The 13,768-nt window shown below is 41.2% G+C and overlaps 1 protein-coding gene across 1 annotated transcript in view; it reads left to right on the forward strand.

The window, feature by feature from the left end:
• Positions 1-11,202, forward strand: part of LOC137383898 (uncharacterized) — a 71,901-nt gene extending 60,699 nt beyond the window's left edge. Inside the window, exons 4-5 of the mRNA XM_068057274.1 lie at positions 637-2,971; positions 9,959-11,202. Coding sequence (XP_067913375.1) covers positions 637-2,971; positions 9,959-10,061 — 2,438 coding nt within the window. The 3' untranslated portion in view covers positions 10,062-11,202. The remainder of the gene's footprint in view (positions 1-636; positions 2,972-9,958) is intronic.
• The last annotated feature ends 2,566 nt before the right edge of the window (positions 11,203-13,768 follow it).

Here is a 13,768-nt window from a genome sequence, read left to right on the forward strand (position 1 = left end):
CTGTGGTGTGCAGAGAGAAACAGAGTTGACTTTTCAAGTTGATGACCTTTCATCGGAACTGAAAGATTTCAGGGATGAACAGCCAGATGAAATGGGGCAGGAGATTAGCAAAAGTGATAGGAGGAGAGCAGAAGTGATTAAATGACAAAAGTGATAATGGGACAAGAAAAGAAACAAAAGTTAGGCCCAGAAGGATCTAAATGGTTACGGCAGAATAGCCAATAGCATTAGGGTTAGATGAAGGAAAATGGGAGGAATCTAGTGTGTGGTGTAGACCAGTTGGGCTGATTGGCCTGTTTCTGTTCTATTAATTATATGCAACAGCAAAGAAGGAGGGAAGCATGGAAAATGTGGGAAAGAGAAGAAGACTCCTATGGCCCGGGAATGTGACAGAAGAAAGCATTTAGAAGCAAAGTTGATGAAATTTTCCCATTGAGGGCAGAAACGGAGAGCAGCACTAACACAGTCATCAATGTGCTGGAAAAAAGAGGTCGGGGAGGGGACCTGAGCAGGACTGGAACCAGGATTTTTCCACATATCTCACATTACTTAAGTAGTTGGGGAAAATAAATCTATTCTTTTTTCTGTTATCACCAAAGGTAAATTTGAACTAATTAATATGTTTCCATTGTGTAGGCAATGATGTAAAAGACAACAACAATAAACCCAATGTTGGAAACTATGGACAGAGTATTACCATGCTAGAGGATGATTGGATTCCGCCACCTCCATCAATGGCTCCTCCACCACCGCCACCAATGGCTCCTCCACCACCGCCATCAATGGCTCCTCCACCACCTCCATCAATGGCTCCTCCACCACCTCCATCAATGGCTCCTCCACCACCTCCAACACAAAATACTTATCAGAATCCACACATAACCCATTTGCCTTATGAAGTGGTTCTTCCACCACCACCTTTAAATATGACATCACAACAAAAACCTACTCCAAACCACCTACTTCCTGAAACAACCTTTTTATCCCCTCCAATGGTGACTCCTCCACCACCTCCAATAATGGCACCTCAAAAATCTCTTCAAAAGGCTGGTCAGTTCCCCAAAATGTCTCCCCCATTTCTTCCACCTAATGATTATTCTCTCAAATCTCCTCTGCAAGATGGTGTTACAAAATATAATCAAGTTAAACATCCTAAAAAATCACCACCATCTCCTCCACAAAGGGATATAGTGCAACATGATAATGTTCCTCTAAAACCTAGAAGAGACTCACCATATTCTCTCAAATTCCTTCCCACTGTTTCACAAATATCCAATTCAAATAATGGATCTTTGTCTATGGCAGAAACTCCTGAAGTGATTTCAAAACCTTTGGTTGCATCAACTTTCAATCCTAAAGCAACAGCAAAACTATATGGATTTTCAGAACCAGTTAACAAATCGGAAACCTCGTTAGATTCTGACCGACAAAATAAAAGCAAATCCGTGATAGTCATGAAAGATGCTGACCAGTATCCAGTGGACCACACTGGTGGAATTAACCACAATGCTTCTGTGCACAAGACTGCAGTGACGGATGGAGGCACTGAACATCCAAGTAAAGTGCAAGAAGATTCTGTTCCACCTAAACCACAGAAGCCAGCTCGCAAGAACAACCTACTGATGCAGCAATCTAAATCAGTACAAAACAAAGGAAATCATTCTGGTTCCTCCATTGATCATCCTTTCCTAGAGGGAAAAGAAAAGAACTTGATCAATAACATGGATATTCGGCAGACCAGTTCAAACCAAACTCATGATTCAACCAACAATCAAAATTTCACCAGTTCCCCTGTTTCAACCATTGCTTCTGGAATAGAATATGGGAACTACAGAGCAGGGGAAAAAACAAATTCCACCATGATGAGGAATTTTGAAAATCAGAGTTCCTCAGAAGATGCTACAGTAAATTTTCAGTATTCCAAACCGGTTGAGGAACCAACCATGATAACTGCAGAGGTTCCAGATTATTCTCCAGAACAAACTCTCCCTATCACAGAGCAGAATATTGATCCACATTCACCGTTGGCCCTTCTCATGGCTGCAAAACAGCGAGATGCTAGCAAAAACAAAAGATTTCCCAAAGCACGTTCAGAGGCAACAAGCTTATCCTTGGGAGGTACTAGGTACATTAAATCATCAAATTCAAATACATTCCAAATCACTCCTACTAATTACAAGGAACGTTCTTTGATATCACAGACAGAAGAACATATTAGAGCACAAAACAAAGATGTAGATGACCAAATCGGTCCTGTGAACAGCACTGAAAAGAGTCTTGCATGGTCAAAACCTTCACAGCACTCAACATCACATAGAATTGCAGAACCAGAAGACTCTCAAAGTGATGTTGACATGTCTTTACTTGTGATCCCACCTCCACCATTTTTCAGTGATGAAGAGAATGAAGAACTCTCAGTCGGACTTCTGCCACCTCCATTCGAATTTTCTAACCATGATAACAGAGATTATTCTGCCCAACCAGAAAGAAAAGCAAATGGTGAATCTGGGATTGACAATCTACATGCTGCCAATTCAGACAAGAGAGGGTTTTCTCCACAGGCATCCATCAATGAAAGTGCTGGCCGTTTAACATCTGATCACCATAACAGTTTAACCAATAAAAATTCTTATTTCATTAACAAATTGCCATTAAACACTTTGCCATTTCCAGTCCCAACAAGCTCCAACCGGCAAAAGCCATCAATAGCAGAAAAGCCTACATTTTTGAATAGTGCTGTTGTGGATGGAGGTTCTGCAAAATTTCAGAATTCAAAGCAAATTTCAGATTCATACATTCCTTCTAATTTACTGTCTAAAGCATACGGAAAAAATGTACCCAAGATGGAGCAGCAGCAGATGGAAACCGTACCATCGACAAACAAATTGGTAGTGAAGAATAACGTTATTGATGATTTGCAGTCTAAGGTGCAAGCTTTAAACACCAGTCATTCTGATGTGGGGTCTAAAAGGTGAGTTCAAATCTGTCCTAGAGTTGATGTAAGAATAACCCTTTTTAAGAGCAAAGTTCAAGGCGGTACGGACAGTTTATCCAAACCACTCGATTTTATTACTATCTCTTTAGCTTCTTACTAACTGTTCAAGTCCTATCCCAGGACATGAGCACAAAAATCAAAGCTGCTGCTCCAGTGCAGTACTGAGGGAGTGCTGCACTGTTGGAGGTTCTATTTTCAGATGAGACCTTAAACCGAGGCCCTCTCTGCCTTCTCAGGACATAAAAGATCCCATGGCATTGTTTTGAAGAAGAGCAGGGGAGATATCCCCTGTGTCCTGCCCAATATTTATCCCTCAAACAACATCACAAAAAGGGATTATTGGGTTATTACCACACTGCTGTCTTTGGGAGTTTGCTGTGTGCATATTGGCTGCCGCATTTCCTACATTACCACAGTGACTACACTTAAAAAGTACTTCATTGGCTGTAAAGTGCTTTGGGATGGTCATGAAACGTGCTATATAAATGCAAGCCTTTTTTTAAATAACCAACTAGTTCATGTCCGATTAAGTTGTTTACAGACCAAAAGAACAGTGGTTGCGTTGCCAACAAATGCGTCCAAAGAATAAAGGAAGAGGAATGGGCTATTTAACCCCTCGAGCCTGTTCCGCATTCAGCGAGAACGGGGCTGATCTCTAACTCCTCTTCCCCATATCCCTTAATACCTTTGGATAATAATCTTGCATTTAAATTTAACAATTGATCTAGCCTCAATTGTCATTTGTGGCAATGTTCCAAACTGCTACCACCCATTGTGTGTAGAAGTGTTTCCAGTTTCACTCCTGAAACGTCTGGCTCTAATCTTTCAACAATGCCCTCCAGTCCTAGACTTGCCAACAGGTATAAGTAGTTTCCCACTATCTACCCTATCTATTCCCCTTAATATCTTGAAATCTTTATCAAATTGCCCGTTAACCTTTTAAATTCCAGTGAATGCAACCCCAGTTTGTGTAATCTGTCCTCAATTTAACCTTTTTTGTCTGGATATTATCCTGATAAACCTTCCCTGCACTTCCTCCAAGGCCAGTGTATCCTTCCTAAGGTATGGTGCCCAGAACTGGTCACGATTCTCCAGCTGTGGTTTAACCAGGGTTTTATATACATGGGGAACACAGGGACATAGGAGCAGGAATAGGCCATTCAGCCCATCGAGCCTGCCTCGCCATTTAATATGTTCATGGCTGATCATCCACTTCAGTGCCTTTGCCCACACTATCCTCATATCTCTTTGTCATTTGTATTTAGAAATATGTCAATCTCTGCTTTAAACATACTCAATGACTGAGCTTCCACAGCCCTCTGGGGTGGAGAATTCCAAAGATTGACAATCCTCTGAGTAAAGAAATTTCTCCTCATCTCTGTCCTAAGTGGCTTCTCCTTTATTTTGAAGTTGTGTCTCCTGGTTCTAGACTCCCCAATCAGGGGAAACATCTTAGCTGCATCTACCCTGTCTATCCCTTTAAGTATTTTGTAGGTTTTAATGAGATCACCTCTCATTCTCCAAAACTCTAGGGAATACAGGCCCAGTTTTCCCAATCTCTCTTCATAGATTCCCGCCATCCCGGGAACAAGTCTGGCGAACATTTGTTGCACTCCCTCTATGGCAATAATATCCTTCCTAAGATAAGTGGACCAAAACTGCACACAGTACTCCAAGTGCGGTCTAACCAAGGTTCTATGCAATTGAAGTGAGACTTCACTACTCCTGTAGTCAAATCCAATTAAGGCTGACATACTAGGAGCCTTCCTAATTGCTTGCTGCACCTGAATTGAAGGCATTGATTAGCACATGGGATTATGATATTATTGCAATCACAGAGGCATGGTTCAGGGACAGACAGGACTGGCAGCTCAATATTCCAGGGTATAGAATCTTCAGGCGTGACAGGGGAGGGGTTAAAAGAGGAGGTGGCATTGCACTGTTGATCAAGGAGTCAATTACTGCTGTAAGGAGGGATGATATCTTAGAAGGTGCCTCAAATGAGGTCATATGGGTAGAACTTAAAAACAAAAAGGGGGCAGTCACTTGGCTGGGGGTGTACTACAGATCTGCAAACAGTCAAGGAGAGATAGAGGAGCAGATATGTAGGCAAATCTCAGAGGTTTAAAAATAATAGGGTAATAATAGGGGATTTCAACTTCCCTAATATGAACTGGGATAGTCAGTGCAAAAGGCTTAAAGGGGGCAGAATTCTTAAAATGCATGCAGGAGAGCTTTTTGAGCCAGTATGTAGAAAGTCCTACAAGAGAAGGGGCAGTACTGAACCTAATCCTAGGGAATGAAGCTGGACAAGTGGTAGAAGTGTCAATGGGAGAGTATTTCGGGGATAGTGACCATAACTCTGTAAGATTTAAAGTAGTTATGGAAAAGGACAAATATGGACTGGAAATAAAGGTACTGAATTGGGGGAAGGCCGATTTCAGTATGATTAAACAGGATCTGGCCAAAGTGGACTGGGAGCAGCTACTTGTAGGAAAGTCTACACCAGACCAGTGGGAGTCATTCAAAGAAGAAATAGTGGGTGGCACAGTGGTGCAGTGGTTAGCACCGCAGCCTCACAGCTCTAGGGACCCGGGCTCGATTCTGGGTACTGCCTGTGCGGAGTTTGCAAGTTCTCCCTGTGACCGTGTGGGTTTTCGCTGGGTGCTCCGGTTTCCTCCCACAGCCAAAGACTTGCAGGTGATAGGTAAATTGGCCATTGTAAGTTGTCCCGAGTGTAAGTAGGTGGTAGGGAATATGGGATTACTGCAGGGTTAGTATAAATGGGTGGTTGTTGGTCGGCACAGACTCGGTGTTTCCCTGCTGTATCTCTAAAATAAAATAAACAAAATAAAGTGAGAGTTCAGACCCAACATGTACCCGTTAAGGTGAAGGATAGGACCAGCAAGTCCAGGGAACCCTGGATTTCAAGGGATATAGAGGATTGGATCAGGGAAAAAAAGGAGGCTTATGGCAGATTCAGAGCACTTAAAACAGCGGAGGGCCTAGAGGAGTATAGAAACTGTAGGGGATTACTTAAAGTAATTAGGAGAGCGAAGGGGGGACATGAAAAAACATTGGCGGGCAAGATAAAGGAAAATCCTAAGACATTTTATAATTATATTAAGGGCAAGAGGATAAGCAGGGAAAGAGTAGGGCCCATTAGGGACCAAAATGGCAATCTGTGTGTGAACCCAGGGGATATAGGTAAGGTTTTGAATGATTACTTTTCATCTGTTTTCACTATGGAGAAGGGCGATGTAGGTGTAAAGATCAGGGAGGGGGATTGTGATATACTTGAACATATTAGTATTGAAAGGAAGGAAGTATTAGCTGTTTTAGCGGGCTTAAAAGTGGATAAATCCCCAGGCCCAGATGAGATGTATCCCAGGCTGTTATGTGAGGCAAGGGAGGAAATAGCAGGGGCTCTGACACAAATTTTCAAATCTTCTCTGGCCATAGGAGAGGTACCAGAGGACTGGAGGACAGTAAATGTGGTACCATTATTCAAGAAGGGTAGCAAGGATAAACCAGGTAATTACAGGCCGGTGAGTCTAACATCAGCGGTTGGGAAACTATTGGAAAAAATTCTGAGGGACAGGATTAATCTTCACTTGGAGAGGCAGGGATTAATCAGGGATAGTCAGCATGGCTTTGTCAGAGGGCAATCATGTCTCACTAACTTGATTGAATTTTATGAGGAGGTGACTCCTCATAGATTAGGGTAAAGCAGTTGATGTAGTCTACATGGACTTTAGTAAGGCTTTCGATAAGGTCTTGCATGGGACATTGGTTAAGAAGTTAAGAGCCCATGGGATCCAGGGCAATTTAGCAAATTGGATCCAAAATTGGCTTAGTGGCAGGAGGCAGAGGGCGATGGTCGAAGGTTGTTTCTGCGAGTGGAAGCCTGTGACCAGTGGTGTACCGCAGGGATCGGTGCTGGGACCCTTGCTGTTTGTAACTTACATTAATGATTTAGATGTGAATATAGGAGGTATGATCAGTAAGTTCACGGGTGACACGAAAATTGGTGGTGTTGTAAATTGTAAGGAGGAAAGATTTCGATTACAGGACGATATAGATGGGCTGGTAAGATGGACGGAGCAGTGGCAAATGGAATTTAATCCCGAGAAGTGTGAGGTGATGCATTTTGGGAAGACTAACAAGGCAAGGGAATATACAATGGATGGTAGGATCCTAGGAAGTACAGAAGGTCAGAGGGATCTTGGTGTACTTGTCCATAGATCACTGAAGGCAGCAGCACAGGTAGATAAGGTGGTTAGGAAGGCATATGGGATACTTGCCTTTATTAGCCGAGGCATAGAATATAAGAGCAGGGAGGTTATGATGGAGCTGTATAAAACGCCAGTTAGGCCATAGCTGGAATATTGTGTACAGTTCTGGGCACCACACTATAGGAAGGGTGTGACTGCACTTGAGAGGGTGCAGAGGAGATTCTCCAGGATGTTGCCTGGGCTGGAGCCTTTCAGCTACGAAGAGAGGCTTAAAAAGCTAGGGTTGTTTTCCTTGGGGCAGAGAAGGCTGAGAGGGGACATGATTGAGTTATACAAAATTATGACGGGCTTTGATAGATTAGATAGGAAGAAACTTTTTCCCTTAGCGGAGGAGTCAAAAACCAGGGGACATAGATTTAGGGTCAGGGGCAGGAGGTTTAGAGGGGATTTGAGGAAAAAATGTTTCACCCAGAGGGTGGTTGGAATCTGGAACGCACTGCCTGAAGAGGTGGCAGAGGCAGGAACCATCACAACATTTAAGAAGTATTTTGATGAGCACTTGAAATGCCATAGCATACAAGGTTACGGGCCAAGTACTGGAAAATGGGATTAGAATAGGTAGGTGCTTGATGGCAGCACAGACACGATGGGCTGAAGGGCCTGTTTCTGTGCTGTATGAGTCTATGACTCTATGATCTGCATGTTAACCTTCAGTGACTTATTGACAAGGACACCCAGGTCCCTTTGTACATCTACACTTTCTAATCTCTTAACATTTAAGAAATACTCTGCATTTCTGTTCCTACTACCAAAGTGGATAACCTCACATTTTTCCACAATATGTTCCATCTGCCTTGTTCTTGCCCACTCACTAAGTCTGTTAAAATCCCGTTGAAGCCGCTTTGCATCTTCCTCACAACACACATTCCCACCTAGTTTTGTGTTACCCGTGAACTTAGAAATACTACATTTGGTCCCCACGTCCAAATCCTTGATATATATTGTGAACAGCTGTGGCCCAAGCACTGATCCATGCCGTACCTGCTAGTCACAGCCTGCCGATGCAAGAATGACCCATTTATTCCTACTCTCTGCTTTCGACCTGTTAACTAATCCTTAATCCATGCCAGTGTATTACCTCCTATCCCATCTGCTTTAATTTTGCTAACCAACCTCCTGTGGTGGACTTTATCAAAAGTCTTCTGAAAATCCACGTATACCACGTCTACCGACTCCCCTTTATCAATTCTGTTGGTAACATCTGCAAAAAACTCCAAGTTCATCAAGCATGATTTCCCATTCATATTGATTATGCCCGATCAGATCATGATTTTCCAAGTGTCCATTTATCACATCTTTTAGAATAGATTCTGGCATTTTCCCAACGACTGATGTAAGGCTATGAAGTTCGTAATTCCCTGTTTTCTCTCTCCCTCCCTTCTTAAATATTGGGGTGACATTTGCGACCTTCCAATCTGCAGGAACCGCTCCAGAATCTATCGAATTTTGGAAGATGATCACCAATGCATCCACTGTCTCCATAGCTCTCTCTTTCAACACTCAGGGATGTAGAAGATCAGGACCTATCAACCTTCAGCCCCATTAATTTCTCCAATACAACCTTCTTACTAATACTAATTCCCTTCAATTCCTCATTTCCCCCTAATCCCTTGGATCTCTAATTTTGGGAGGTTTCTTGCATCTTCTTCAGTGAAGACAGACACAAAGTAATCATTTGGCTTCTTTGCCGTTTCTGTATTCCCCATTATAAATTCTCCTGACTCTGTCTGTAATGGACCTACATTTGTTTTAGCCAAACATTTCTTTTTTATGTACCTGTAGAAGCTTTTACAGTCTGTTTTTATATTTTTTGATAGCTTACATTCATCTATTTTCCCTTTCTTTATCAGTTTCTTTGTCCTCCTTTGCTGTATTCTAAAATCCTCCCAATCCTCAGGTTTACTATTTCTGACAACTTTATAGGCCTTTTCTTTTAATCTTATATAATCCTTAACTTCCTTTGTTATAGCTAAAGCATGACTTCTACCCCCTTGTATTCTAGTGCTTTAGATATAAAGGCCGGCATTCCATTAGCCTTTTGATTATTTTCTGTAAACAACTATACTTTTAAACTATAAACTATATAAATTTAAAATATTACTGATAAATTACAAATTCTACCTTACACTTGCAATGATGTTTGTTGAGGAAATGTTAGCTAAAATGATCAGAAGTTTAATAAGTTAAATAAATTAATAGGCAATGTAAATTAAATGAAATGTTTACTTCATGTTCTTTGTGTCTGCATTGAGGAGCAGTTACTAACAGATCAGTATTCAATAAGAGCCGTTGAACTACTGGCAGACTTTTAAATGCAGGGAAGTAAAAGTATCACCAGCAACCAGTGAGTTTGCTGGAAAGTGACCTGATTGGAAATCATAACTACAACTATAATTAAGGTTGCTCAGAAGTAACACTTGGCAATTGTTGTTATAATCGATTATTGTGTGGAATTTTTATCCATTGATGTTTGAGATCTTTAGTGACTTTGTGATAGTAAAGGGAAGAATGAAGTTACTGAGTGCAAATTATGCAGTAGTGAAACGTTATCAGTAAGTGATACACCTGACCTCCTTGTGATGATAATGAATTTGCAATTATCTTGTGGTTTTAAATTGGTACATTTGCAAAGCAAAAAGGTTTTATGAATCTTCCCATTGCTTTCCAGCTCACAGAATGCACAACTTTCACAATCTTATGGTAGGACCTTTACTGTCCGGCCTGGTACAAAGCAGCCAATAACTATGGTGTACCCTCCAGCAACTAAATGAAGATCTGCTCTTTTTAACCCAAAATGATTTTCTACTGACTCCGAACTAAGGGTGGGTGTCGCCTAATTAATGTCAGAGGATCTTCGCACTGTATTAACATTCCCTGAGGACAACTTTCCTGGCACCCAAATTTTACTAAATTTATTTGAGTATATCAGCATTGGTGTTTGTAACACACATTCTGAAGAGGCCTTTTGTCAGTAATCGATGTCATGTTACAGCTTGTTTATGCTGTATGTATCCTTAAGTAAAAGGTATGCCTTTTTGAACTATCAGAACAAACTTTTTTTATTTTACTGCGTGTTGTATAATACACAAGCCCTTTAATTTATGTATTACTGTAGCATGGTTTTAGCACGTTATCGTTTAACATGCAGATTTAACCTTGATCTCGTCTTGTAGCAATTGCAATCATGGGAGTATTAGGAAAATTCATTTTTTAGCATTTTAATTGAGTCTTTTACACTTTTTACATGACTCTGTACACTGTTTAATAAGCTTGTCTTAATCAAAAAACTTAATCAAATAAAAGTAATGGCCTGTAAAAATATTAAGTATTTAATTATCTTTTTAATTTTGACTTATTTTCCCAACAGATGAGTGTTAACTCATATGATGTACATGGCATCTGATAGAGTAAAAATTCAGAGTATTTTATACTTTTTAATGAAGTACTGACTTTTATGGCATAAAATAATGGTTTATGTTATAAATTGGACTTGTTATATGATCCGTGTGTAACTAAATCTGCCAGAATACTTGTAATCTTTACACTGTATATGTTTAAAAATCACAATGAAAATTTCCTTTCTAAATGGGGGATCGGGAAGGAGAAGGAGGATTGCCCTCTATCTAATCTGTACTTGGATTTGTATAGTGAGTTTGACGTCAAATGAAACATTTTTATTTAAGTGGTCTATTTTGATAAAGATCAAAATGTAATCTAGTGTGAATTGAGCTATGATTAATATATTGTAAAAGTATCCATGCACAATATTCTTAATCTCAGTGCTGCTTTTTTCCCTTCTGTAATATTTATACCACAATCTGTGACAAAGATGATTTAAGTTTGGTGGTTTCTCAACAGGAAAGTTGATGCTGTACTTCGAGAAATCAATAAACACTGATCTTGTACAATTAGTGTCATAAGTCACGTTGATTAAGCACCGACTCAACTGTACATTTCTATTAATATTTACAAATGCAATTTTGCCACGTTTTCAGTTGGAGAATACATACATCAATTAATTTTTGCTATATATTTTTAAAAACATACTTTAATAATTAAAATCACATGCACTGCTTTCTAATTAAGTGAGGATGGAGATGATCTGGTATTTATAACCTGAGGGCAAAGCTCTCAACTGGATGACCACAGACACTATTACATTCTTGTTTTTCCTTAGCGGATAGATTGCCAGTCTTAACCCAGATTACTAGGAGGTAGGAAGTTGTGATTATATGGTTACCACATTAGTGATGCAGGCTGCAAATGTGATCCTCTAAAAATAAAGCTTTAATTGTTTTCTTTTACAAGTTTCATCAGAAAAACATTCTTTTTACACCAGACTCACAAGATCATATATTTTCTCATGGAAAACTTTTGCAGATCGCTATCCCACTAATGTGCAAGAAAACAAACTAACATATGATTAGGGCGGCACAGTGGCGCAGTGTTTAACACCGCAGCCTCACAGCATCAACGACCCGGGTTTGGTTCTGGGTACTACCTGTGCGGAGTTTGCAAGTTCTCCCTGTGACCGCATGGGTTTCCGCCGGGTGCTCCGGTTTCCTCCCACCTCCAAAAGACTTGCAGGTTGATAGGTAAATTGGCCATTGTAAATTGCCCCTAGTGTAGGTAGGTGGTAGGAGAATGGTGGGGCTGTGGTAGGGAATATGGGATGAATGTAGGATTAGTATAAATGGGTGGTTGTTGGGCGGCACAAACTCGGTGGGCCGAAGGGCCTGTTTCAGTGCTGTATCTCTCTATGACTGTATGATACAACAGCAAAATACTGCAGGTGGTGGAAATCTGAAATAAAACCAGAAAATGCTGGTCTGGCAACATTTGTGGTATGAGAAACAGTTAACGTTTCAGGTCAATGACCTTTCATTGTTCAGTGTTTTTTCTTTCATGATTTCTGATGACTGATAGAGGTGGCTGCTGCTAAGGCTGCAGGGAGATGAAGATGGTGCCTCCGTGTTGAGGCACCCTAGAAGGGCAGTTAGATTTTTTGCTACTGCACCAGGGCAAGGCAGGCAGGCCCCGGTTAGCGGAAGGGTGAACCCTCCAGCAATGGCATTGGAGCGCGGGAGCCCTTCCGTAGGCCATGGAGTGACCATAACGGAAGGCCCCCTTCATGCCCCCCGCCCCCCACCCTAGTGGGAGATGCTGAGAGGCTGCCATGGTTTACCTGATGGTCTTCCTGTATGGTGGGGGTAGGAAGTGGCGGTTAATTCACCAATTAATTGGTTTAAGTAGCTGCACCGCTGCCATTCCCACTCCTGGGAATATGCTGTGGCAACAGGAAGACTTCCCTCCCGATACCTTCTGTCACCATTTTACCAGCACCCGCAACCTCCCACCCTCAACTCCCCAAACCCCATCTAAGAGGGCTGGTAAAATCCAGTAAAACCATGGAGGAATTGGTGTGAAGGACATGGGATGGTTGACTATATCAAAGGTCACTGAGCAGGAGAGGTAATATGTTGTGATTGAAACTACATAGGATATTGTTGGCCTTTACTAGGCAGGACAAGGACTGTCTCAGTATTGTGGGGGGGATGGAAATCAAATTGAAAGTATTTGAACAAAGGTAGTGATGACGCATTCAAAGACATTAAGAGGTAAGAAATTAATAATCAGTGATTGGAGATTGGGTTTGAGGTGTTTTTAAAGACATACCGGCAACCAAAGATCAACATCAAACTCAAAGGACTGTAACTACAATCCAGCTATTGCCTCAAACCTTTCTTCTTTATTCCTTCTACTTTTTCTGTCTCTATCTGCGTGCATCGCATAATCGTAGTCGTTAACCAAATTAGAGTTTAACTTTAATAAACTTCCACCTTTCTTGTTTAAATCTAAGAAAATCTGTCTAATTGATTTCTTTGCCTTAAATTGGAAAGCGGTGAACAAGGATTCACTGAGGGGGAGTTAACAACACGGTGTTTTTAAAAAATTAAACCCTGTTATGATTAGACCAGGCAAAGGCTGAGAGGGGCCCCCTAGACTCCTATCTCACCTGGTTGTAACAGAAATTTGGGGGCTAGCATCTGGGGTTGACCCACCGACAAACGAGAAATTGGAAGTGGGAAGCCAAATTGATCCCAATCAAAAAGAGAAAAGATTTCAATCCAGGTTTTCTTGTGGTTGTGTGTGCTAGAATACTAACATGTCTGCGATTGAAGCCAGTAACTGCCCAAGCCTGAGTGAATTAACTTGGGATGATAGCACTGTCTAAAGAAGAGTTGAGAAAAAGTGGCTGAGCAGTGTGAGATCACTTTCCATGCCAAGGCTAGAAATTCTGAACTCCTAGATCTACCGGCTAACCATTTTCCCCTTGAATTTGAAGAAGCAGAAACAGGGTTAAAAATAGACTCCGACAGGGTATTACTAGCAAAGATACAATTGAAACAGAGGAAACTTGAATTTGAGGAAATAGAGAGAGAGAGAGACAGGAGAGAGAGAGAGTAGGAGCCTTCCA

Source organism: Heterodontus francisci, chromosome 25 (assembly GCF_036365525.1).
Source record: "Heterodontus francisci isolate sHetFra1 chromosome 25, sHetFra1.hap1, whole genome shotgun sequence".
Taxonomy (NCBI): Eukaryota; Metazoa; Chordata; class Chondrichthyes; order Heterodontiformes; family Heterodontidae; genus Heterodontus; species Heterodontus francisci.